Source organism: Oryctolagus cuniculus, chromosome 14, assembly GCF_051225735.1.
Source record: "Oryctolagus cuniculus isolate XC-2025 breed Fujian yellow rabbit chromosome 14, ASM5122573v1, whole genome shotgun sequence".
Taxonomy (NCBI): Eukaryota; Metazoa; Chordata; class Mammalia; order Lagomorpha; family Leporidae; genus Oryctolagus; species Oryctolagus cuniculus.
Genome location: NC_142880.1, coordinates 96,893,851 through 96,920,524, shown reverse-complemented (window position 1 = coordinate 96,920,524; position 26,674 = coordinate 96,893,851). Strand labels below are relative to the sequence as shown.

At 68.8% G+C, this 26,674-nt stretch overlaps 1 protein-coding gene across 5 annotated transcripts in view; it reads right to left on the bottom strand.

The window, feature by feature from the left end:
* The window catches only part of SLC12A7 (solute carrier family 12 member 7), a 55,773-nt gene that overhangs the window by 10,049 nt on the left and 19,050 nt on the right, over positions 1–26,674 (bottom strand). Inside the window, 14 exon segments of one of the 5 annotated variants that reach the window (NM_001082123.1) lie at positions 96–153; positions 515–613; positions 693–860; positions 1,341–1,552; positions 1,976–2,217; positions 2,458–2,588; positions 3,878–3,932; positions 4,527–4,673; positions 5,482–5,604; positions 6,668–6,926; positions 6,928–6,947; positions 6,950–6,952; positions 7,080–7,195; positions 7,234–7,304. In NM_001082123.1, coding sequence (NP_001075592.1) covers positions 96–153; positions 515–613; positions 693–860; positions 1,341–1,552; positions 1,976–2,217; positions 2,458–2,588; positions 3,878–3,932; positions 4,527–4,673; positions 5,482–5,604; positions 6,668–6,926; positions 6,928–6,947; positions 6,950–6,952; positions 7,080–7,082 — 1,520 coding nt within the window. In that variant the 5' untranslated portion in view covers positions 7,083–7,195; positions 7,234–7,304. 5 annotated transcript variants of the gene reach the window in all.

Genomic DNA, 26,674 nt, shown 5'->3' with positions numbered 1-26,674 from the left:
CAGCAGAGGTCAGCCCACCCCCCAGGAAGTGTCCACTCCAATGCTAGTCTTCCTCAGGGCGGGCGGGGTGAGGGCGGGGTGAGGGCTGGACGCACTTGTCTCGCAGGACCACGCCTTCGATGCAGGCGCCAAACAGCACGATGCACGAGAGGTCTGGGGCTCCGTTAAGGAAGTGGCCCCAGAGCAGGGAGGCGGGGTGGGGCCGCAGCCACCTGGCTGTGTGTGGGTGTGCATGTGTATGGTATGGGTATGGGGGCACAGCCGTCAGCGGGGGTCAGCGGTGGGGATGGGAGTGCAGCACCCGCACCAGCAGGGTTCTCCCCACCCCACGCCCACCCGTGGGGTCCCCAGGGCGCTGTCCTCTGGTTGCCCGGCTGCACCGGCCGTGCCGACACCGGGCAGGGTCACACCCAGGGTCTCAGAGGCGACAGCTGTGGCAGCTCACTCGTGCTGCCCTATCGCCCGCTCCAGGGGAGGGCAGCTGGGGCCCCCAGCCTCGGCCGTCCAAGGATACAGATGAATGACGTGGTCACGATGGCCAGGATGGTGCCCGTGGGGATGGACTTCTGCGCGTCCTTGAGGTCCCCGGACCGGTTGGAGCCCGCCATGATGCCTGCAGACACACGGGCGGCGTCACGGCACGGCGCCCCGGCGGAGGCCACCCCGCCAGGGCGGAGCTGGAGGCCGCTCACCGGTCACGGAGGGGAAGTAGATGCCGACCAGCACGGTGAAGTAGGTCGTGATGTCCGACAGCACGTAGGGCAGCCCGCTGGCCCGGCCGTCCTCGGGCGTGGGCACCGAGGCCACGCCCTTCTTCTCCACGAATGCCCCCCTGTCCGAGTACGCGCTCCACAGGTTATCTGCAGGGGGAGGGGACGCGGAGGCAGACTTCCTGAGGGCGTTCCGGAACCTTCTGTCAGGGAGGTGCGGGCGAGCGCCAGGCTGTCTCACCTGCTGGAGGCCTCGGGGGTGGACCCTGGCCTGGCCTGCAGACACCCCCACACCCTGCCACCCACCCCTGCCCCCCCTGCCACCACGACCTCAACCCCCGGGCATGGCAACGAGGGGACCCAGGCCACACCTGGAAACCTTCCTTCCTGTAACGTCGGCCATGTCGGGCTGGGGAAGACCCCTGCCCGCTCATCACTTCCTGTACCCAGCAAGTCCCAGCCCGGCACGCAGGCCTCCAGGAGGGGCCCCCAACACTTCTACGGCTCTGGGGAGCCCTCAGGCTGTCTACAGCTGCTGGGAAGGGGACCCCGGGACTCGGCTGGGCCAGAGGCGCCAGGGCCCCGGGGAAGCCCGATGGTTGGGGCGCCCTGCCTCCCCGCTGGGCTCACCCAGGAGCACGCCGCTGGCCACGCCGGGGATGCCCTGGATCTCGGTGACGTTGTTCTGGGCAAAGTACTCGTTGCAGGCGGTGTCGAGGCTGGAGCCGTTGCAGAAGAGGCCCCAGAGCGCGGTGGTGGCTGTGCCGTTGCTGACTGCGCGCACCTTGGCACAGGTGTCGAAGCCGCGCCTCGCCAGCGTGCGGTTCCCGAGGAGGCAGACCCTGGCGCGACAGGGGCCTGAGCCCTGCGGAAGCTCCCGGCTCTCACCCAGGCACCAGGGAGGCCACTCCCCCAGGGCCCCTCCACACGGGCTCCTGAGGGGCTACCAGCCCGGGGACCCAGCTGCTCCTTGGACCGGCTCTGGGGGTGGTGGGCGCCGCGTCCCGTACGGCAAATGTCCGCCCCATGTGCTCACCGACCACCGCCCCCAAGCAGAGGTGTGGGCACCCGGGAGCAGCTTCTGCGAGTGCCCAGGGCCTCCACCAGGTCTCCTGTCCTCCTGGGCGTGCCCAGACCGCCTCACACCCTGCTTCTCAGGACAAGGCCATGGGCAGCCTGGAAGAGGCAGGACCCGGTGGGACCCACCCTCAGCCCCCGTGCCTGGCCCAGAGAGAGGGGTGTGTGAGAGGCCCACAGGGACTCACGGGATGTCCGGGGGGTCAAAGGCGGTCTTGATGACGCCAGCGTAGATGGCCAGGATGGACAGCACGACGCAGGCCAGGAAGACCAGGGCCAGCTTGTTCACGTACTTGACCCCCACGAAGACCACCACGGCCATGAGGGCCAGCGTGCAGGAGCCGTACACCCTCATGTTGTGCAGCAGGGCGGCCGCCTCGCCCTCGGGGGTCTCGGCCTGGAACACGGCTGCTCCCGGGGAGATGTACGTCTGCGAGGAGAGGGGCCGCGTCCAGAGGGCCGCCACCCCAGCCTCGACCACCTCAGGGCCTTCTGCTGCCCAAGGAAGCAAGCCCACGGCCAACGCCACTGGATACGGGGACGGCGGCCTCCCCTTTGGGACACCCCATGAGGGGCGCCGTCACCCCTAAGCACCACCCCACCCCCGGGACGCGTGCAGAGGCACAGGGTGGGGGCCCTGGGGCGTGCGTGGCGTCCGCCCAGTGCTCACCAGGAAAATCTCAATGGTGCCCAGGATGTACATGGCGCCTGCAAAGGTGGTGCCCAGGTAGAAGCAGAGGCCCACGGCCCCTCCGAACTCAGGCCCCAGCGAGCGGGATATCATGTAGTAGGAGCCGCCAGCTGCCAACAGGACGGGGGTCAGACCTCGCAGGCAGGCCTGCGGGCTCCCGGGGCCGTGACCCCCACGGAACCCTGGCAGCAGCCCACGGCTTCCACACTGAGCCGCACCTCGGGAGACGCGCCCGCTCCTGCGCCGGCAGCCCCTTGTGGAAGAGAGCGGAGGCCCAGAGCATGGTCTGCAGGGCCCCCAGCCCCAGGGGCTCCCTCCCTGCAACAGGCCTGGGTGTTGTCCACGTCAGGCAGGACACCCAGCGTGTTAACCTTTGTTCAACAGAAAAACAGGGCCAGCAGCAGGTTAACGCCCTGGCCTGCGGTACCGGCATTCCCTATGGGCGCCAGTTCAAGTCTCGGCTGCTCCACTTCCCATCCAGCTCTCTTCTGAGGCCTGGGAAAGCAGTGGAGGATGACTGACCCAAGTCCCTGGGAGACCTGGAAGAGGCTCCTGGCTCCTGGCTTTGGACTGGCGCAGCTCCGGCCGTTGCAGCCATTTGGGGAGGGAACCAGCGGATGGAGGACCTCTCTCTCTCCCTCCCCCGACCCCCCTTGCTGTAACTCTTTCAAAGAAATCAATCAATAAATCTTAGAAAAGAAAGCCAGCTGCCTGAGGCCCGTCTGGCCCCGGGGATCTGTGCGGGGACTGCGATGGGCCTGGACGCTGCCCGGCAGGACGCTGGGGCATCTGGGAGCCTCCCGGGGTGCCCCGCCTTTCCGAGCAGCAGCTTCCAAGGCCGCCGCCGGCACGTGACCTCCCCCGCTGAGCCTGTGGGACGGCGCTACCCAGGACCCAGCTGGGGCCGAGCAGAGCCCGGGCCAAGGGCGTGAGCTGTCAGTTACCAGGGCTCTGCTGTTGATGAACCACTGACCAGGAACCACATCAGGGCCTCCCCTTTCCACAGGCAAAACCCCGGGCGAGGGCACAGCATCCTCCAAGCTCCTGGCCAGGGGCCAGACGGGGACCACAGAGCCCCCTGGGAGCCACGGCTGCCCCCCCAATGGGGCCTGGGCCGTGATCCGCGCTATGGGCCTCCGTCTGATCTTTGGGGTGACACGGGAAACTAAAACTCAGAACCGAAAGGAGGCATCCTGTGTCTCCGGGCAGGGCCGCAGGCGCAGGGGGATAGGAGCGGCTCCCGGCTTCCCCCAGCCCTCCCCGCAGCCCTGCGGGACAGCCAGCAGGGGGCGCAGGACCTCCTGCTGCCCAGGACCGGGCAGGAGACCCAGGCCTCCGGGGGGTGCCGCACTGCCTCCCAGCAGCCCTGGGAGCCTGGGGGGCCATCGGCGCCCCTCACCTGGGACGACGCCGTTGGTGGCGATGGCACTCATGGAGACGGCCGTCAGCATTGTCTGCAAAGGCACGGGCATGTGTTCCAGAAACTTCCCTGGGGGGCCGGCCTCGGGGCTGCTCCCGGACCCCGGCTGTTGGTCTCAAAGGAGCTGCTGAGGGGCGGGAACACCCGGCTCTGGCTCTGAGCCCTGCCCCCACCCACTGTGCCCCTGCAGACCCAAAGGGAGCGAAGACAGGAGCCCCCGGCCCCGAAAGACCGGCTCGGCCTGGAGCCCAGCTCGCTCTCACGAGGCACGGGGGCCACCCGATGCCGTCCGCCCCGGGTCCAGGAGAGCGTCCCGCTACCCGCCCTCTGTCCAGGAAGGCCTGTGTGGCCACACGGCCAGGGGCCGGGGCAGGGTCTCCGCCCATCTGCACTGTCTGGATTCCTCCCAGACAGAAGGCCTCAGGGAACAGCCGGTCATGGGGGAGGGGGACAGAACCCGGGGCAGTCAAGACCAGAGGCCGGGGTCAGCCCAGGCCAGGCTCCGCCTCCCCGACTCCTGTCTGCACGAGGGGACCCTGAAGACACCAGGGCCTGGGAAGGTGGCCTGCTGCGCGTCCGCGCCCCTCGGCCACCTGGGACAGAGCCCTGCTGCCCTGGGCCCACTCACGCAGGTGCAGCACATGGACACGATGAGGAAGGACTCCAGGACGCCGGCTGCGCCCACGATCCAGGTCAGGCGCAGGAAGAGGATGACGCCCAGGATGTTCTGCAGGCAGGGCAGGTAGACGCCGATGAAGGTGCCCATGCACGGGGCCTGCGAGCACAGTGGCCAGGCCAGCTCAGAGCGCGCCCAGGGCCCAGGACCCAGGACCCCCAGGCCACAGGTGGCCAGGGCCCCCGGATCCCCAGGGCACAGGTGACCAGGCCGGCTCAGAGCGCGCCCAGGGCCCAGGACCCCCGGATCCCCAGGGCACAGGTGGCCAGGGCCCAGGACCCCCAGGACCCCCGGACCCCCAGGGCACAGGTGGCCAGGGCCCAGGACCCCCAGGACCCCCAGGGCACAGGTGGCCAGGCCAGCTCAGAGCGCGCCCAGGGCCCAGGACCCCCAGGGCACAGGTGGCCAGGCCGGCTCAGAGCGCGCCCAGGGCCCAGGACCCCCGGACCCCCAGGGCACAGGTGGCCAGGGCCCAGGACCCCCAGGACCCCCAGACCCCCAGGGCACAGGTGGCCAGGGCCCAGGACTCCCAGGACCCCCAGGGCACAGGTGGCCAGGGCCCAGGACCCCCAGGACCCCCAGGACCCCCAGGGCACAGGTGGCCAGGCCGGCTCAGAGCGCGTCCAGGGCCCAGGACCCCCAGATCCCCAGGGCACAGGTGGCCAGGGCCAGCTCAGAGCGCATGCGTCCAGGGCCCAGAACCCACCAGGGCCCCCAAGGCACAGGTGGCCAGGGCCCAGGACCCCCAGATCCCCCAGGACCCCCAGGTCACAGGTGGCCAGGTGGCCAGGGCCCAGGACCCCCCAGGATCCCCCAGGCCCCCAGGGAACAGCATGTCCAGGGCCCAGGACCCCCAGCACACCCAGGGCATGGCGTGTCCAGGGCCCAGGACCCCCAGGGGGCGCACCTTGGACTCGCGCGGCCGGCTGTCCTCGGCCTCCTCGTGGTCCACCACGCCCTGGCTCAGGTTGGTGTAGTTGGCCAGCTTGTTGAGCAGCGAGGACACCATGGGGTTGCTGTCCATCTCCTCCTACGGGCAGGAACCGGTCACCGCCCACCCAGGCTCCCTCAGCCAGGCCGCTCTGAACGGAGCCGGCGGGGCCCCCACACACCTGTGGGTGGGCCTGGAGCCAGAGGCAGGGGCTCCAGGCTGGGTGACGGGGGTGGGGCCGGAGCTGGGGCGGGAGGGCTCAGGGGGCTGGCCAGGCCTAGAGCTGGGGGAGGCAGGCGGGCTCTAGGGGGCTGGCCAGGGTCGGAGCTGGGGCAGGCAGGCAGGCTCTAGGGGGCTGGCCAGGGTCGGAGCTGGGGCAGGCAGGCAGGCTCTAGGGGGCTGGCCAGGGTCGGAGCTGGGGCAGGCACGTAGGCTCCAAGGGATTGGCCAGGGTCTGGAGCTGGGGGAGGAAGGTGGGCTCCAAGGGATTGGCCAGGGTCGGAGCTGGGGTGGGAGGGCTCAGGGGGCTGGCCAGGGTCGAAGCTGGGGTGGGCGGGCTCCAGGGGGCTGACCAGGGTCAGAGCTGGAGTGGGCGGGCTCCAGGGGGCTGACCAGGGTCGGAGCTGGAGTGGGCGGGCTCCAGGGGGCTGGCCATGCCTGGAGCTGGGGCAGGCAGGTGGGCCCCAGGGGGCTGGCCATGCCTGGAGCTGGGGCAGGCAGGCGGGCTCCAGGGGGCTGGCCAGGGTCTGGAGCTGGGGTTGGCGGGCTCCAGGGGGCTGGCCAGGCCCGGAGCTAGGGTGGGTGGGCTCCAGCGGGCCAGCCAGGGTCTGGAGCTAGGGTGGGCAGGCTCCAAGGGGCTGGCCAGGGTCAGAGCTGGGGTGGGTGGGCTCCATGGGGCTGGCTGGGGCTGAGCGTCCGCAGACACAGAGCTGCAGGTCAGGGGTCCCCGGCGTCCAGTCCCAAGGGCAGCCCACGGCCTGGGGCCCTGTGGCGACGGCTGCTCCTGCACCGCCCAGGTCCAGGCCCCCGCCTGGGCCCCGTCTGCGTCCCACCCGGCTCCCTGCTAACATGGAAGGCAGCAGGGACGGCTCGTGCGAGGGGCCCGACCGCTCTACTTCTAAGTAAACGCGCGTTTAAAGAGCCCAGGGAGGAGGCCAGTTACCTCGAAGAGGGCCATGTTCTTGCCCTCCAGCAGGCTGTCGCTGTCCGCGGCCGCGCTGCCGATGAACGGGCTGCTCTCCCGCGCGCTCCCATCGCCTGCAGGGAGAGGGGGCTCAGCTCCAGCCGCCCAGGGCCTTGGGGGCTCAATGTGGGCCGTGACCCGGGGAGTGGTCCCCAGGGGGCGCAGGGTGGGGTGGGTGCTGCCCTTTTCCCCCTCCTGAGGGAGGTGAGACAGCACCAGGCCAGCAGCGGTGCCATGGGAGACGCTGCCACGTCAGAGCCACGCCTGCTGCGGCTGTGGGAGACACTGCCACGTCAGAGCCACGCCTGCCATGACTGTGGGAGACGCTGCCACGTCAGAGCCACGCCTGCTGCGGCTGTGGGAGACACTGTCACGTCAGAGCCACGCCTGCCATGACTGTGGGAGACGCTGCCACGTCAGAGCCACGCCTGCTGCGGCTGTGGGAGACGCTGCCACGTCAGAGCCACGCCTGCCATGACTGTGGGAGACGCTGCCACGTCAGAGCCATGCCTGCCGCGGCTGTGGGAGACGCTGCCACGTCAGAGCCACGCCTGCCGTGGCTGTAGGGATGTGGCCATGTCAGCACTGCACGCACGTGGCTGTGAGGGACGCCCCATCAGAGCCACGCTCAGAGCCCGGGCGACTCTCACTCTACTCCACAGCGGGACGGTGCCACCTCGCAGAACCAGCTTCCCTGGGCCACGTCCCACAGGGGAGGGCCTGGCTCCAGTCCTGGCTCCACGGCCCGTCCTGCAGCCGCGCCCGGGAGAAGCAGCAATGGCCGTGCACCCCGTGGGAGACCCGCGTGGAGCTCCAGGCTTCAGCCAGCCCAGCCTTGGCTGCCGTGCGCACGTCAGGAGCTAAGACAGCGGGGAAGGCACCTCGCAAATAGAATGAAAATGAGTCCTCTGACGGCTCCCTCCACAGTCGCCCTGAGAGTGGGCCAGCGCCCAGGGCTGGACACCAGGAGGGTCCCGGGGCGGGGGGGGGGGACACGGCCCCCACCTTCAGGGAGGTGCGAGGACAGGGGTGCGGCGGCAGGGCAGCAGTCGGGTGCCCAGAGCCAGCGGGGTGGTGCCCACAGTGCAAGGTGACCCCTGCTGACCGCAGTGACCCCAGCAGGCAGGCCCCAACTCCAGCCCAGCCTCCTCCCTGCCAGGTCCAGGCCCTGGCCACTCCCACACCCGGGGAGGCTGGCCCCACAGCGGCCACCACTCTGTCCCGTCCGGTGCCCCACGGGGGCGGGCAGGCAGCGGGGCCCGAGGGAGCTGCTCCACCGCTCTCACTTTGAAGGGACCTGAGTTGGTGTCGGGGGTGGGCTACGTCCCCCTGGGATCCCCCACACTGCTGGGCTGTCACTTCTGGGTCAAAACCTGAAACAGCAGAAAATGCAACCACAGACCGGGCCCCGCCTGAGGGAGACGCAACCCCACACTCCGGCCGGCCGCCCAGACAGCCCCGGGCGCAGACGGTCAGGCGGGCTGCCCTGATGATGGCCTTGGCGCCGGCTCTGCGGCTCCTCCCCGCTGCTCAGCTGCGCTCAGCAGGTGAGCAACGTGACAGGCCCAGGGCCCAGGGACAAGGTCACAGGTCCTCGCTGACGCCGCCCGCCCCACCCCAGATGGCCTGGCCCAGCCCCAGGTCACGAACTTGAATAGTCCCGGCTCTCGGGGCCGGGTCACAGAGGAACGAGGTGTCCAGCCCTGAACTCAATACCACAGGTCCCCACCCAGGGTGCAGCACTCCACCCTGAGCAGACCTCCCCGTCTCGGAGCAGCTCCTCACCCCAACCCTCCGCCCAGACCCCCTCGGGCCCTGCCCACCCCTCCTCCACAGCAGGGGAGGGGCCTGCCCTGGCTCAGCCCACACCCCCGGGGTGAGCACACGGGCCCCAGAGACACACCTGAGTCCTGAGCAGGGTGGTACCCTCCCACGATGACCGCGGCCAGCTCAGGGCCCCACGGGAGCCCCGACTGTGCCGGCTTTGAGTCTATTTGAGAGGTAGAGACACAGAGACTGACAGATCTGCCTGCTGGCCACTCCCCAAATGCCCACAACAGCCTGGCCTGCGCCAGGCTGAAGCCAGGAGCCAGGAGCTCCATCAGGGTCTCCCCCACGGGTGGCAGGGGCCCAGGTACTTCAGGCATCACTGCCGCCTCCCAGTGCAGGTGGAACTGGGAGAGGGAGCCAGGAATGGAACCCAGGCACTCGGCCCCAAGAGGCGCCCTGACCACGGGCTGAACGCCCGCCCCGCAGGTCCAGCACCCAGCTCTGCACTCAGCCCAGGGGGTGCAGCTCTGAGGGGCACGGCCGTGCTCACAACCACAGGATGGCACGGGGCGGCCAGCACATCGTCAACACGGGGGAGGGACTCGGCTGGGGCAGCGTGGCCGGGGCTGGCACAGCAAGTGCCCGCCTCCCGGAGCCTCATGGCAACAGCACGGCCACTGGCCACAGGGTCCCGGCCACGGCTCCCGGCAGCTGCTCTCCCTCGTCCCGCAGCAGCTGTTCTGTGCCAGGACCCCTCAAACCTCAGCCCCTGGTGGCCACACAGCTCAGGGGCCCCTCAGCTAGGCCAGAGAGGCTGCCGCAGCCATCCCCTGCCCCCAGCATCAGGTCCTGTCCCACATCCAGGCCAGCCCCCCCCCCCAACACTGATGGCTCAGAATCGTGGCTTCTGGGGCAGGGGCTCTGCCCGAGCAGCAGGCGTCCGTGGGGCCTGCACCCCGGGCCCGGGCAGTCGAAGATGAAGGCGGAAACGGAAGGAAGTGGCCACACACACGTGAGAGGCGGGGTGATGTGGAGGCCGGGCGCCCTCACTGGGCTGTGGCCCCTCAGACCTCTGGCTGACCCGCCCCACACCACCCTGCCCACAGCCTCCAGGCTCCCCCCGGGAGGTTCCAGGTTCCAGCCACGGAGCTGCCCAGACTCTGCCGTGCTCAGCAAAGCCCCACGACCGTCACCCAGCCCCACCGGGCTCAGGACCGGCCGAGGCCCAGCACAGGCGCCTGACAGAGCACAGCCCTGACTCCTCCAGCCTCGGCCGGCGCCCAGGGTGAACCACGGATGAGCCTCACTTACAGATGGGGAGAGGGGGCCGGCGCCATGGCGCAGCGGGTGAAGTTTCCGCCTGCAGTGCCAGTACCCTCTTGGGGCGCTGGTTCGAGTCCCAGCTGTTCCACTTCCCTACCAGCTCCCTGCTGATGGCCTGGGAAAGCAGTGGGAGAAGGTCCAGGCGCTGGGGCCCCTGCACCCACATGGGAGACCTGGAAGAAGCTCCTGGCTCCTGGCTTCAGCCCGGCCCAGCGCTGGTTGTTGTGGCCATTTGGGGAGTGAACCAGTGGATGGAAGACCTCTTGTTCTCTCTCTCTCTCTCTGTGCTTTTCAAATAAGCATAAAAATCTTTGGCAAGAAGACACACAGAGGCGGAGGGGACACATGAACATGGGAAACAAGTGGACTACAAACCGGGACGTGGCCGCCCGCAGGAGGGAGGGGCACTGGCTGCACACGGAGTCCTGTGCCCAGGGACTGAGAGTCCCACCCCACCCTCGGGGTCTTCCTGCTGCTCCTGCATGAGCGCCTGCTCACACCCAGGGCCCACGTCCAGCAGAGGATGGCACGGAGGCAGGGGCACCGTGGCCGGCCGGGAATGGGAGCCATCGCTGGACGTGGGCCCCTGACGAAGTACACAGACATGTGCCTGTCACCCACAACACACGTGCACACACACGCAGTGACCTGGCTCCATCACACACGCACGCGCACACACACACACACGCAGTGACCCAACTGCATCACACACACAAAGACATAGACACAGACACACACACAGAGTGACCTGGCTCTATCACACACACACACACACACACAGTGACCTGGCTCCATCACACACACACACACACACACACAGTGACTTGGCTCCGTCACACACACACACACACACACACACACACACACACCCCGTACACGCACACACACTGGGTGACCCGGCTCTGTCCTGGGCCCCACAGCAGCCTCACCCTGAGCCGAGCGGCGAGCACACGGCCCCCTTCCTGGAGCAGGTGAGGCTGGGCCTGGGCAGGGTGTGATGGTGGACCCCCGTGAGGACACTCGGCCCAGTGGACCCGGACCAGAACCTCCTGGGCTGGGGGCCGGGGGAGGCAGGGCACTGCCGAGGTTCCGGTCACCCGGGCAGCGTCCTGAGCTGGCGAGGGGCACCGTAGCCATCACGGGATGGATGCATCACCCGGGCGCCACCCACAACCCGTTCTCAGCCTGGCTGCCACAGCCACCAGGCAAACCCCAAGCCGGGGACGCCCACCAAACAGCCCGTTCTCAGCCTGGCTGCCACAGCCACCAGGCAAACTCCAAGCCGGGGACGCCCACCAAACAGCCCGTTCTCAGCCTGGCTGCCACAGCCACCAGGCAAACCCCAAGCCGGGGACGCCCACCAAACAGCCAGCCCCACCCTGAGCCTGGGGTTGAGGACGTGGCCGGCGCCGTGACAGCTGAGTGAGGTCCTGATCCCGGTCACACTGCAGGCCTCACACGTCCCACGTCCCGAGGGCATCGCGCCTGCCCCGTCCTCCCAGACGGTCCAGAGAACGTGGGTGCAGCCCAGCGCCATGGCAGAGGCAAAGCCACCGCCTGCGACCACAGCATCCCACACGGCGCCGGTTCCAGTCCCAGCCACTCCACTTCCAATCCAGCTCTCTGCTGTGGCCTGGGAAAGCAGGGAAGATGGCCCAAGTGCTTGGGCCCTGCACCCACGTGGGAGACCTGGAGGAGGTTCCTGGCTCCTGGCTTCAGCCCGGCCCAGCCTCGGTCACTGCGGCCACCTGGGGAGTGACCAGAGAATGGGAGAGCTCTCTCTCTCTGCCCTTCAAATATTGCTTTAAAAGAAAGCAGGGTGTGAGGAGCGAGGGGCAGAAGACAGACAGACGGACGGACAGACAGCGACACGGGGGGGTGCAGGCCAGGAGGGGAGCAGTGGAAATTCTGCTATTTTCCTGCAACTTTTCTCAGTCTGAATTTACACAAAATCAGTGCAAACTCACTCAAATCGAAGGGAATCTCCAAAAGCCCTGTAGGGAGGCCTGCGGCCCCTGGCTGACCGCCGCGGACACGGGCAGGCTCCCCGGGCTCAGCCCTTCGCGGCAGGGAAGAGGTGGCTGGGCCGGCCCCCACGCGGCCAGGAGCCCGTGAGGGGGTCACAGCGCCAGGGCTGGGCAATGCTCACGGAACTGCTTCCCCGCAGGACGTCGAGTGGGCACCACGTGGCGATGTGGGCCCCGTGCTGCCAGGGCAGCCGCAAGGGCAGGGCCTGAGACACACGGGGACCGAGGGTCACGCACTCACCTCCCAAGGTGGGACGGACCTGGGGCTGGGCCATGCACCCCACGGTGGCTGCTGCGCCCCTGCCTGCTCATGCCATTGCCCACCAGACACGCGTGCAGAGTGCAGCGCAGGACACAGGCAGCAGAGCCCACGCCACCTCGGGCCGGCTCTCCAAGGAGCAGCGGAGCCTACAGTCGGGACCGCCCTGCTGTCCCTGGGCCCCGACCCCCCTCACAGTGCCCACTCATATCAGCCGGGCCCGGGCGGGCAAGAGGGATACTCGGACCTGCTGGGCAAGGAGCCGAGACCACGAGAAGCCCATGGCCAGCAACAGGGCACCTCCGTCACAGCACACCCACGGGCGCTCGGGGACGCCGGGGCACCTCCGTCACAGCAGACCTGCGGGCACTCGGGAAGGACCGGGCACCTCCGTCACAGCACACCCACAGGGCACTCGGGAAGGACCGGGCACCTCCGTCACAGCACACCCACGGGCTCTCGGGAAGGACCGGGCACCTCCGTCACAGCACACCCACAGGGCTCTCGGGAAGGACCGGGCACCTCCGTCACAGCACACCCATAGGGCACTTGGGAAGGACCGGGCACCTCCGTCACAGCACACCCACGGGCTCTCGGGAAGGACCGGGCACCTCCATCACAGCACACCCACGGGCTCTCGGGAAGGACCGGGCACCTCCGTCACAGCACACCCACGGGCACTCGGGAAGGACCGGGCACCTCCGTCACAGCACACCCATAGGGCACTTGGGAAGGACCGGGCACCTCCGTCACAGCACACCCACGGGCGCTCAGGGATGACCGGGCACCTCCGTCACAGCACACCCACGGGCGCTCAGGGATGACCGGGCACCTCCGTCACAGCACACCCACGGGCACTCAGGGATGACCGGGCACCTCCGTCACAGCACACCCACGGGCGCTCGGGAAGGACCGGGCACCTCCGTCACAGCACACCCACGGGCGCTCGGGAAGGACCGGGCACCTCCGTCACAGCACACCCACGGGCGCTCAGGGATGACCGGGCACCTCCGTCACAGCACACCCACGGGCGCTCAGGGATGACCGGGCACCTCCGTCACAGCACACCCACGGGCGCTCAGGAAGGACCAGGCACCTCCGTCACAGCACACCCACGGGCACTCGGGGACGCCGGGGCCTGCCCCACGGCTCGGCGTTCTTCCACAGGCCCCAGCGCCTCCCGGTCCCCGCAGGACTCACCTGGGGCGGGGTCGCCCTCCCCCTCGGCATGGGCGCTCATGGGGCCGGCGGAGCCTGGGGTGCAGCGTCAGGAGCGGGGCAACCTCGGCCGGCAGCCCCCGGGGTGCTGGCCACTGTGGGCCCGGACGGCCTCTGCAGGGAGGCGGGACGACGGCAGGATCGGGTGTCCTTGGGCGGGACGAGCCAGCACAGCGGCGGGAGGGGGCAGGGCCGGACGCGAGGCTGCAGCTGCCGGGACCGCCAGGGCCACACGGCGCCTCCGGTGCCCACGCGTGGGTCGGGCGGCGCGTCACGGCTATGGCCCCAGGGCTGACGGAGCACAGGTCCACCCACGCGCTACAGCCACTGCCCTTCCCTGACCTCCACGAAAGCCAGGGCCAGGTGCACGGCGGAGCAGCGCCCCTCACGGCCCCACCCCCAGCTCTGCCGCCCACGGCGACCCAGCAACACGCAGGCCAGCGCCATCAGGCCAGCAGCTCGCGGCTCTGCTCCCACGGCCCCCAGGACTACATGGAGCGGGGTCTGAGCAGGTTGGGAGGGCCGGTGCCGCCGTCAGGACACAGACAGAACCCAGAAGTCGCCGCAACCGGGGCCACGGGGGACTCACGTGGGACTGGGCGTGGGACTGGGCGTGGGAGCACCGTCCGTGGACCCTGAGGCGGGCTCCTGCTGTTCTGCTACACACGGCCACTTCCCCCAAGCGATGGCCTCATGACCTCTAAAAGGCCTGGTCAGTGGGCTCCCAGCACAGCTGCACCCACGGCCCCAGCCCCTCCACTGCCCCATACACAGCCCAGGAATGCCCAGGGCTGGGGTCTGCGCCCCAGCAAAGTAGCCGTCCAAAGACAGGGCCGGCCTGAGCAGGACAAAGCAGCCAGGACTGGGCGGGGGCCGACTGGGACCAAGCACTGGAGAGGGAACTGCACGCCGACCCCCCAACAACAGGAGGCAGCACCAGACAACCCCACCCGCAACTCACCCAAACAACTGACCCGGCCCCCAGGGCCGTCCAGCGCGTTGGACAGCCTGAGACACCGTCCCCACCAAGAGCAGCCGAGGCCCGGGCAGGTCCTGGGGCCCTGGAGCGACTCCCACCCAGGCAAGCAGTGGCCGTGGCCCAGGCTCCGTCCGTGCCAACCTCTCCCCTGTCCCGCCTCCCGCCCCTCCTCATGGCTTCCCCTCCAGGAGTGAAGGGGCCCGGGGGACCTGGCAGAGACGCCGGAGCCACGCCCACAAGGGCAGCAACACGCATGGAGCCCGGAGGACCGGCCGAAGACCTCGCCTGGTCCTCCCCGCTGTCCATCGTGACCCGAGGGCAGGGTGGGCGGCGGCCCCGGCCTGCTGCCCCGCCTGAGGCGCCTCCAGGCACATGGTGGCCACCTCCCCCCCACCCCGTCCTGTGCTCAGCTCTGCCGTGGCCCAGGCTGCACCTGTGCGAGGAAGTGGCCACCTGCTGAGCTCCGATGGCCGTGAGCCCCATGAGGGCCAACGCCCAGGACCCCTGCCTCCCCGTCTGTGAAGACCCCAGGGTCAGCCTTGGTCTCACTGCAGACACAGCCTCCATCACCCCCAACCTGAGCTGGCACAGCCCCCTGCCTTTCCCCCACGCCTTCCCGGGGGAGGGGTGAACTTGGGGGTTAGAGCCCCTCCTTGTCCAGCTGAGCCAGCCAGCGGGAGGGGCGGGACACAGGTGGCCAAAAGCAGAGCCAGGCCCACCTGGTGGCCTCCCTGGAGGTGGGGGTGCCCCCCCAAAGCCCCTCCCGGCCACCAGGGCCCTGAAGTGAGGTCTGGAATACAGGCCCCAGCCCTCCACAAGGTGGGTGTGGGGATACCCAGACCCTGCCCCCTGAGACCAGGGTCCCCCAGGGCAGAGCCGAGGGCAGCATGTGCCCAGCCCCACCGCGACCCCACAGCCAGGGCCACCTCGTACCCAGGGCCCTCTCTCACCCAGGCTTCCAGGACAGCACACGCCAGGAAGGCACCGCCCTGCAGGTGAGGGGCGGGGCCACCTTTCCCCCAGTCCTCGCGCTCCCTGCCCCTGCAACTTACACACCCGTGTCCTCAGGCCAGGCAAGACTCAGACTCGTAAGTTCAGCCATGTACACAGCATCACACGCGTGTGCACACGTGCTGTCACACGCGTGTACTCACGCCATGCACTCGTGTGCACCGCATCACAAACACGCACGCACAAGGGCACACATGTGCTCACTCATGCTCAGACCACGCACGTGCGTGTACACAGCATCACATGCATGCACACACATGCTCACACTCACACACTCGTACCAGACGCGAGCCAGGGCTGGAAGCTTCGGGACCCTCTTCTGACTGCCCCCCCCACCGGGGCGGGGCTGCAGGAAGGGGCCCCCGTGACCCAGGACCCCTGGGCAGCCCCGCTGGGAGGAGGCAGGGCAGGCAGGTGGAGGGCAGCCCCTCCCCCGCAGCCGGCGCGGCTGAGCCATCCCGGGGGCCGGCTCCATTACAGCCCCGTCCCGGCTGCGGCCAGGATCCTGCTCCGTGGAAGAGGAAACCCAAGAGCGCTCTCATCTGCTCTCCACTCGATCCCTCCCCAGTGACCAGGGAAGCCGCTCCCCGCCGCCTACAGAGCCCAGGCCGCCCCACTGGCGCCAGCGGCCCACAGAGGGAGCTCCGAGAGGTCACGGCCACCTCTGCGTGGGGACACTCAGGGTCACTGACCACCTCATACTCAGGGTCACTGCCCACCGATCCGGGGACACCCCTGGAGCAGAGGCCCAGGCCACCGCCCACCCAGCTCGGTGCCAAGGCCCACACAGGGGGCACGAGCATGGGGCACCCACGGCAGCTTTCCCAGGTGATTCTGCCTCCACAAACACCGGCCGGGGCGGCCACGCCCACTCCTCCTGGAGCCACACAGCCCAGGGACAGCCCAGGTGGACCCCAGACCCAGCACCGCCTGGGTTCACCACGGGGCCCCGACACGGGCCCTCCTGGCAGGGGCGGGGCGCTCACCTGCATGGACCGCACTCTCCCAGGGCTCCATGTGGCCCCTCGATGGAAAGATCTCGGCCCCGGCGTAGCTGTCCCTGGAGACCCCTGGGCCACAGGACCACGGTGAACCCTTACCCTGGACACTGACCTTTGCCCTGGCAGCCTGCACCCCAGTCCATAAAGTCCACAGCCCACAGCGACGCTGAGGTACCCCGGCCGCAGAAGGGGCACTGCTGGACGCGGCCCTTCCCGTGCGTGTCCCCCAGGCCCGGCCACCGCCCCCGCTGCTGGTCCAAGTGTCTCCCGAGGGCAGTGGCTGGAGAAGGCGTCCCTGGGCCTGTGGGGGTGTCCTGGGCAGTCCAGGGAGCTGGCCTCCCACTCTCCCACAGGGCCCAGGGTGGCAGAGACCCCGGGGAGGCCTGTGACGCTCGCCCATCTCCTGGCCACGGCCCAGTCAGCTGCTGTTAGAGGTCTGTGTGGCCTCAGCCCTGGAGGAGGCCCCTCCCAGGCCCCCCTGCTGAACGCGGGCTCCGGTCTCCTGTGGGTCTCTGGGAAGATGGCAGGCACTGGCCTGGTGCTGGTGACCGTTCCCAGCCTCAGCACGGAGCGGGAGGCCAGCCTGCCAGGACACACAGCCCACAGGGCCGCCAACCCCCCACCGAGCCCTGCTGAGCTCCAGGGCCTGTGCCGGAGTGCCCAGACCCACGACCCACGCCCCGCGGGTTGGCCTGGCCCCGGCCACTGCAGCTCCACTGGCCAGCTGCAGGCTGCCTCTGCCACGGACGCCCCCAGCCCCAGGCTGTGACCTGTCACCTCTACCAGGGCAGGCTGGCCCCACAGCCCAGCATCTCAGCCAGCCTGGGGCCAGGGGCCATGTTCCTGGGAGGCTGCCTCTCACCATCACCAGAGATGTGACCACGCTGATCCCAGCTCCTGCCTGGACCTCACCGCCACCCTACGCCCCCAGGAACACCCCACCCACAGCCTCCGTCCTAGGTGGCCTCCGGGCTGCCCCATGTTCCCAGAAGTCACCGCTGCACACGGTCGGCCTGCAGCCCCTCTGGCAGGAAGTGGCCGTCGACATCCCCAGAACCAAGGCTGACCGGTGACCCGGTGGAGACTGTCCATGCCGGAGTCCTGGAGGCCCCCCCATGGCGGCCGCACCGACACTCAGCATGGACATCAGAGGCCTGGGAACATTCCAGAAGAAGAACCCACCGAGCTGGGTCCAGGGGCCACGGGCTCCTCACCCGGATCAAAGCCCACGGGCTGGGGACAGATTCCAGCCCTGGAGCCACACGGGACAGGAAGACGGGTCAGCTGCCCACTGGACAGACTCGAGAAAGAACCAAGGCCCAGCCCCAGTGCCGAGTGACCCTCTGCTGGGGAGGAATCTCCACGTCCTGTGCCCCCATGGTGTGTGCACACACCTACACATGTAGACACGTGTGTGCACACATGAGGACGTCTGGAGGCTGCCTGGGACTCCCACAGGGAAGTGGGAAACAGAGACCCCGAGCTCCCAGCAGCCCCTGCTTCCTGTGGCTCTAACCACGGACTTGGGGTCACAGCACGTTTGGAAGCCCCGGCGCCCACACGTGAGACACGGCAGCTCCCCGAGTGACAGCGGGACGGTGCCCCCGCCCGCCCCGGCGCCCACACGTGAGACACGGCAGTTCCCCGAGTGACAGCGGGACGGTGCCCCCGCCCGCCCCGGCTTCCTGCCTGCGTGTGGCCGTCACTCGCCCCTTCCTGAACCAGGGGTGCAGCTTCCCGTCCTTGCCCACCCGGACAGGACCTGAGGTCAGCCTGGCCAGTCACGTCACCCTGACTCGGGGGCAGCGGCCGGAGCACGGCCTGGCCTGCACACAACCCCCACGGGACAAAGGTGACCCAGGGCTGGCTTGGTCAGTGTCGGGGGCACTGGATCGCCAGAGGGAGACAAGGGCTCAGGCTCAGCCGCGGGGCCAGAAATCCAGAAAGCAGGAGGGGGCAGCCCAGCCAGGAAGGTGGGGGCGGGGCCTCGCCAAGGCAGACCCCACAGCCCCACAGGGGGCTGGGCCACTGCCTTACCAAGGGAAGCCCCCCGGGAGGGCTGGGCCCCTCCCAAGGCACACCCCATACTACCCACCCGGGTCACAGGGACGGGTCCCCCAGCCAGTACGAAGGCACCTGCTCCTGTCAGCAAGAAAGGACCCCCCCCCAGAAAGCCAGCCCCCCCCCAGACACAACCCCTGCGTCCCCTCCCCTTGGAGACACCGGCCCACAGCCACAGCGGGAGGCAGGGCAGCGCCCAGTCGCTGGGACCTGCAGGGAGTCGCGCCGGCCCTGCCCCTACTGTCCACACTCCAAAGAACAGACACGGCCCCAGGGTGGAACGGCTGCCAGGCACCCCACCCGCTGGGCAGAGCCAGGGTCAGCGCAGCAGGGACGGCTCAAGGTCAAGCACAGTTCTGGGAAGTCCCCATCATGCACGGGCCACAGCCGCTGGGGCAGGCCCAGGCCGGTCAGCAGGCGCTCCAGGGGCCTGCACGGCGGTCAGGAGAGGCGCCGGCGCACCGGCCACTCCAGTCGCCAGCAGGTTTGTCTCCGCCTGCAGCCCCTGATGCTCGGGAAGTGACCCTGGCCTGGGCTCCCGGCTCCCCCGGTCAAGGCTGCCGGCCGGGTGGCGGCCACGGCTTCCCTGAGCAGTCAGGGATCCCACGAGCCAGCAGCTGCCTCCTTCTAAGGAAATGTGAAGTTCAGCCCCGCAGACTCCGCTGCCGGTTCCACGCCAGCTCAGCCACAGCCCAAGTTCACTCAGGCCACGCCGGAGCCCACGACTCAGCCGTGACCGGGCGGACAGCGAGAGTCCCGACAAGCCCTCTGCAGGAAAGGACAGCACTCAGACCCCGGCCCGCACCTGCCGGCCCCCAGCCCCGCCCTCGGCCAGGCAGCAGGACAGGAAGAGTGGGTGAGAGGCGCCCACCTCGGCCGAAGCCGGCTGAGTCCAGGGAGGAAGCGGAAGTGCAGGGCCAGAGGGGGCAACGGCCGGCCACTCACGAGGTGTGGCTGAGGCTGCTCTGGGAAGTTCTCCGGGCCCTAGGTGCAGAAGCCCAGCCTGGCCGTGGGAGCCGGGGGGGGGGGGGGGGGGGCAGAGCCGAGGCCCTTCCAGACCCAGCTCCCCCCGCGTTAGGGTCACCAGGGAGGCAGCGCAGTCACCAAGGGTGGCTCTAGCCGTGCCCCGAGGAGGGGCCCTCCCTGCTCCCCGGCCCTGGAGCCACAGAGCTCCCCAGCCAGGACGCGGCAGCTCAAGGTGACCCTCCCACAGCAGGGGGTCCTGGCATGGCCAGCCCACCCACAGAAAGTGAAAGTGCAGAGGAGGCCCGAGGGGGCGGGGCTCGGAGTGGGCGGCCCCTCTCCCACCCCTCCAGCCCAAGGTCAGGGACAGGCAGAAGAGGGGGAGGCCCCGGCCCACACACAGGCAGTGTAGGCCGCCCAGGCCACTGGACCACCCTGCCAACCAGGGGGTCTCCTGCAGGAACATGGACTCCCTGACCGTTTCCATGGCAACGTCTCCACCTCCTCCCTGTCCCACTCCTGAGTTAGAAGTAGCCCCCGGGGGCTGCGCATCAAGCAGGTGCTCCCCCAAGAGCCCCCACCCCAGCCCTGTGCCCCTGTGACTGACTTGTGACCAGGGCTCTGCAGGCAGGAGTGGGGTGAGAACAGCGGTGGGCAGGCAGTCGCTGGCACCCTCCTTGGGCTCGGCCACTCCTGTGGGCCCCCCACACCGCCCCATCACCCCTCTGGCCCCGGCCGCTCCCCCTGGTGAACCCAGACACTGCTTCCCTTCCGGGCCGCCTCCTTCCCGACCGCCCGGCCGCCGGGTCCGGCCTCCGCCTTTGTCCGGACGGCAGGTGCGCGGCGCTCACCCGGGCTGGGGCCGTCGGGCTCGGGGCCGTCGGGGGTCCCGGCTGCATCGCCGCGCTCGGCCGCTGCGTCCCCACCGTCGGCGCGCGCCTCCACGGGCACCACCGTGAAGCTGGTGGGCATGGCCCCGCCGCGCGCGCCGCGCCTCTCCGTGCCGCTGGGCTCCGCCGCTCCCGCCGACGCCGCCCGGGGCTCGCGCGCAGGGGCGGGGTCCGCACGGCCCGCCCCGCTGGCCACGTGACGCACCTGCCCGCCCCCACCGGCCCGGAAAAGTTTGAGCGGGGCGGGGCGAATTCCCGCAGGCCCCGCCCCGGCCCGGGCCCCGCGCGCGCGCCCGGCCGCCCCGAGCCCGCCACTGCGCCCGCCGCGACCCGCGCCATTGCTGCCCGGCTCCGCCCGGCCCCGGCGCTGCGCCCGGCTCCCTCCGCCCTGGCGCCACGGCTCCTGGCCCCCGGTCCCGGCCGAGCCGCGCGGCGGGCAGGGCCGTGGGGGGAATACTCTGGGGCGGGGGGCGCAGGTGGAAGGCGTCGGGGCTCCGCGGCCAAGCCCCAAGCCCTGGGGACCCTCTCGTCCCCTCCGTGGGGACGCGGCTTCCCCTCCCCCCTGGGCCATAGCACAGCGGAGGAGCTCCAGACCCTGGGGATGCGAGGCCTTGCACCTCGGACCTGGCCGCACCTGGGAAACCCGGAACGACCAGCAGTCCGTCGGACAGGAATCAGGGCACCAGGGCACGCGCGAGGCAGAAATACAAGGGCGCTTCAGAAGCTGCATAGGAAAAACGTCGCCTGGAAAAAAAATGCTGCCTGGATTTAAAATTTTTGCGCTAATAAGGGTAACTTTTTTTAAAAAGGTGTATTTTTATTTATGTGGAAGGCAGAGTGACAGAGCCTGGTCTTCCTCCACCGGTGCAGCCCCCAAACGCCCACAGGAGCCAGGGCTGGGCCGGGCAGGTCTCCCGCCTGGGCGCAGGGCCGGGCACTCGGGCCATCTCCCGCTGCCCTGCCCGCTGCACTAGCGGGGAGCTGGGCCCAGGCTGTGTTCATTCTGAAGTGCCCTCCCACAGGTGGTGTGGGACAGGGTGACAGCTCGGGGTCACTGGGAGGAGCCCTGAGCCTGATGTGTGTGGCTCGGGGGAGCCCCCACCGCACCCCACGTCCTGGGAGGCACAGGTGCTGGCTCAGGCATGGCTCCCTCTGCCCGTGCTCCCCCACATCTGCATCTCCCGCCCCTCCTCCCCCCATGCATCGTGCACCTTGTGAGCCAGGCGGCGCGGGATGGATCTGCCTCTCCCAGCTCCCCTGCCTGGGCACTGCACCAGGCAAGGCGCTTCCTGTCCCCGCCGGCCTCACCGGCCCGGACCACGGCTGCGGGAAGCCCTTGGACGAGAACTTGGCTTTGCAGCAAGGCGGCTTCTCCACCCACAGATGCTGCCTCCCTCCACCCCCTCCCCAGCGGGGCAAACTCTGGTGTGGGGGCCCTGGCGTGGCCTGGCGTGGTCATGGCCAGTGTGGCTGCCGGCCGTGGTCTCGGCGCGGGGGCCCAGCTGAGACCCCAGAACCGGTCTGGCTGGGAGAACTCTGGTGCTCGCTGGCTGGTTTCATTTGGAATCCAGACAGGTGGAGATCGTCTGTCGGTTCACTTCCCAGATGCCGGTGATAGCTGGGGCTGGGCCGGACCGAAGCCAGGAGCTGGGACCTGGGTCTCCCACGTGCGTGGCGGGGCCCTGGTGCTGGTGCCGTGGCTGCCGCCTCCCAGGGTGCATCAGCAGGAAGCTGGGACTGGGCCAGGCTCGCCGCAGATGGGACTGGCGGCACGTGGCGTTCCACGGGTGGCAGCTGGCGGCACGTGGCGTTCCCTGCACCACTGTGGCCTCTGGGGAAAGACCTGCTCCGTGTGCTGAGCTGCTTGGCCCCAGCCCCCGGCCCCTGGGGCTGCGGGGAGGGGGTATCTTGCGGTGAGGAAAGCAAGGCGCAGGCCCCAGGCCAGTGCAGGCCGCCCACTGCCCGGACCTCGCTGCAGCACAGCTTCCGCCTCCAGGGACGCTGTGGACAAACGCTGGGCTCGGGACCGAGGCCATCCCGTGGGGCTGGGGTCTGCGGGCCCCTCAGAGGCAGTGGAACGGCCTTCACACGCAGGCCTGTGCTGCGCTGTGACCTCACGGCTCTAAATCTCACCCTAGGGTGGCCGCAGTCTCCCTCCCGGAGCTGGCGGATGAGGGGGCTCCAAGACCCCGGCTATCTTGTGCGACCTTGTGGTTTTAAACCATGTCTTCAAGATAGTTACAATCTCCCACCCGGAGCTGGCGGAGGAGGGGGCTGAGACCCTAAGGACATGGACAGTCTCCCGGAGACCCCCGCTATCTCCATGAGCCCCAAGCCAATCAACACACATATGTGAAACCCCTGTTCAGTGGGCACCCCAATAGCACGACCCAATGAGCAGACAGCAATGCTTAGAAACCGGGGGCAGGGGCTGGCGCTGGCGCTGTGGCGTAGCGGGTAAAGCCGCTGCCTGCAGTGCCGGCATCCCGTGTGGGTGCAGGTTCGAGTCCTGGCTGCTCCACTTCCCATCCAGCTCTCTGCTATGGCCTGAGAAAGCTGTAATTAGGGCCATCTAGGGAGTGAACCAGCGAATGGAAGATTCTCTCTCTCTCTCTGTAACTGTCTTTCCAATAAATAAATAAATCTTTAAACAAACAAACAATCCGAGGCACTTCCTCAAAGCCAGAGTCCGGCTCCAGCGCTCCGGCGCTCCGCCTGGCCTCCTCTCTGACCGGACACTTTCTCTGTCGCTTGTCAATCAAATAAAGGTTTCTGCTTCTTTGCAAATTGTTTCCCGGCTTTTTATTTCTATACTGAGCTGAGGAAAAGGCCCCACGAGACTCGCTCTGACAACCACCCTCCCTTCCACAACGGGGAGCAGGAACCCCTCCCACGCGGCCGCAGACGCTGGAACCTCAGAAAGAGAAACGGGGGCGCCTGGGACCCAGCACAGCCCCAGGCCTTGCAGGACCCTCCTGCCCTGGAGAGGCCGGGTAGGCCAGGAGGGCCGGAGGTGGGGGTGTCTCTGCCTGGGACAGAGGGCAGAGACCCCAGACCCCACCTGCAGAGTTGGCAGCCGCACCAGCCGCTGCTCCAAGGCAGCCGGCCAAGGAGGCCTGGTTGGGACACATGGGACAGGGGACACTTCGGAGGGGGGCAGGAAGGGCGGGGTCCGGGGAGCCCAGGCCACGCCAAACAGCCAAGGGCTGACGTTTGGCACCGCCGTGTCCCGTATCGGAGTGCCTGGGCTGCAGGCTGGCCCTGCTCCCAACTCCAGCTCCCTGCTCACACACTCCCCAGGAGGCAGCAGCGGTGCAGCCGCCCAGCTAAGGAGGCCTGGGCGGAGTTCTCGGATGCCCGCTCCAGCCTGGCAGGGGAGGACCTGGGGATGGAAGATCCCCGCCTTTCAGATGAAATAATAATAATAAAAAAAAAAAGCCGAAGACCCCGAGGGCACGCCCCAGTGGCCTGTGCTTGTGGGAGGGGGACTGGGTGGGGCTCTGGAATCTCACCATGGGAGAGGGGACAGGTGGGACCCAGGCCACCAGGCCTCGGAAAATCACAGGCTGGGGAGGGGGTTTCGGAGCTTCCAGAGGGAGGGCTCTGGGCCAGGGCTCTCAAGCTGACAGAAAACGCCTTCCCAGTGCAAGGCAGCCACAGACGAATTCCCAGGACGTATTCTCCTAGGGGCACCAGCCGCGAGGAGCCGGGCACATCCACGGGGACCTGAAATGCAAACACCTGGGAGCGACTTTCTGTCCTCGCCATCGGGCGGCCAGCATCAGCGACACCCCACACCACCAGCCGCACGGAGAACCCAGGAGCCCTGTGTCTGCCGGGTGACGCGGCAGGCTGGAACCCTCTCTGGGCGGCTCTGGCCACCAGTGGCCAGGGCAGGCATGGCACAGTGGGAGGTATGGGACCGCTTGGGTCCTCCCCTTCCCCACACCCACCCCTCACCCCTGTGCCTCCAGGAGGCCCCCACCTCAGACACCCCGAGTCTGGGGTCAGAGTGCAGGACAGGTGCACAGCCCGGCTCTCCAGGGCTTCCTGTGGAGTTTTCTAGAAAACAGGCAAGACAGGGTGGGTGCCGGTGCTGTCCTGCAAGGGGTGGGCAGGGGACAGGAGCCTGCAAGTCCAGTTGTGTTGGCCGAGGGCACTCAGAGTATCACCAGGAAGGCGTTGGGGGTGTCCCACCGGTCCAGTCCTGTTCCTGGTGCCAACCCCGGTCAGCTGCCAGACACCCCTTAGGGTGCCGCGGTCGCCCGAACCGAGGTGAGGAAGACTAACAGAGCAGGGTCCCCCCCAGAGGGAGACTGACAGAACAGGCACACGGAAGACAGGGCTGGGGTGGGCATGGCGGCCCAGCGGGTTAAGCCCTGCCTTTGGGGCAAGGGTTCGAGTCCTGGCTGCCCCACTTCCAACGCAGCGCCCATCTAATGGCCTGGGAAAGCAGTGGAAGACGGTCCAGGTACCAGGGCTGGCTGGAGCTCCTGGACTCCTGGCCTTGGCCTGGGGCAGCCCTGGCTGTGGGCGGGCATTCGGAGAGTGAACCAGCAGGTGTCTCCTGTCTCTCAAATAACTAAATAAATCATCTCTTAAGTAGTGAGAACGTGCAGCCAGCGACCCGGCATCCACATGGCCATGCCAGACCTGCGTCCAGGCCACACAGAGCCGGAGAACCCAGGCCCCGAGGGCGGCAAGGGGCCGCGGGACCCAGCTCCGTGGGGAGGGTGAGCAGGTGGCCCCACCGCGGGCCAGGGCAGGCTGAGCAGTGGGGGCCCAGAAATTCCACCCAGCAGAAAGCACGCACAGCAGGGGCCTCCACCTGCTGACTGCACGCGGTGGCCGCCCCCGCCCGCGGAGGGCGAGCACAGGTGGTCACAGCAGGCCTGGTCCCTGCAGATTCCGGCCGCAGCCGCCGCTGCACGGCAATGGGGACGGCCACCTGGGGCCTCCCCTCAAGAATGCCCAGCCCCGAGCAAGACGCCAGCACCACGGACGACGGCCCACTCTGCGTCTCCAGAACACCCGGACCACGGGCCGGCCCCCAGCACGCGGCTCAGCTTCCTCCGGGAGGGTCTTGCCCAGCCCCTCGGGGAGCCTGGGAGTGGACAAGGCGCCGCCTGGCTCCCACTCCGTGTTCGCGATAGGCCCCGCCACCTCCCACCGCCCAGCCAGCAGCTGGCCCACGCACACTCGGGTCTCAGTGATTCTGCAACACAGGTGGCCAGCAGCGCTGTCTCCAGGAAGTGGGGACCCACAGGACGAGAACAGGGCCATGCACCTGGACAGGCGCAGACGCCACCCTGGGACGCTGGGCTCCTGGTGGCCTCGGGGAGGCTGGTCTGCCCTCATCCGGGGGAAGCAAGGACAGCTGACCCGGAGCCCCCTGTGGGCCCCCAGGCCCCCCATGTTCCTGGCTGTGGGGCCACAGGAGAGCGCAGGCCAGCAAACGCCTGTCAAAGGGGCTGAGACACGTCCTCCCCAACACCGGCCAGGGGGCGGTCACCCTGGCACCCACTGGCTGTCGGGGTCAGAGCCCCCTGTAAGCTCGAGTCCTGGGACAGAAAGCGACAGGGCCAGCACAGCGGGCCCAGCCGCATTCTCCGTCAGAGCCCGGCTGCTCTGGTGCTGCTCCAGCTCCCTGCTGCGGCCTGGGAAAGCCACAGAAGACGGTCCAAGTGCTTGGTCCCTGCACCCACGTGGGAGACCAGCATGGAGCGCCTGGCTCCTGGCTCCGGCCGGGCCCAGCCCCTGCTGTTGGGGGCCGTTTGGGGAGCGCCCAGCCCACGATCTCAATGACAGACTGTTTTGTGGGCCACACAGGCTAAAACCACTTTTCCAGGTCAGACATGCAGGGGAGGGGGTGGGAGGGGCTAGACAAGCATATCACCTCCAGGGGGCCCGGGGGTGTGGAGGGGCTAGGATGGACCCTACCTGTCCAGGCCTCACCCACCCTGCACGCGCGGGACGTCTGCAGAAGGGGCACTCGTCCTGTCGCCCAAGGCCAGCCGGAGCCGTGGAGGGTGGGGAGCCGGCTCCTGCGAGGGGCAGCTCAGCCCAGGCTGGGCGCTCAGTGCAGGGTGAGCACCGGCCCCCGGCCCCTCTCCATGCCTCAGCTCATCCAGGCCTGCAGCTGAGGGGGCAGCTCGTGCCCCTGCCCCGTGTCTCCAGATGACTGAGCCCCCGCTGTCTCTGACCCTCTGAGAGCCAGCCCCTACCTCCGGGCAGTGCGAGGCCAGAGCCAGCCCCCAGGGGAACGCCCACAAGGCCAAGGGCACTAGGCTAGCCTCCGCCTCCCAGCTGTCGAGAATAACTGGTCTCCCTAAATGGCTCCCGGCGCAGCTCCCGGCACACGGTGACATCTCCCAGCACGTGGTGACGTCTCCCAGCACACGGTGACGTCTCCCGGCACGGCTCCTGGCACGTAGCTCCGCAGGTGGGGTGAGAGTACTTGAAGCGTGTCACGGCTCGGCAGCCA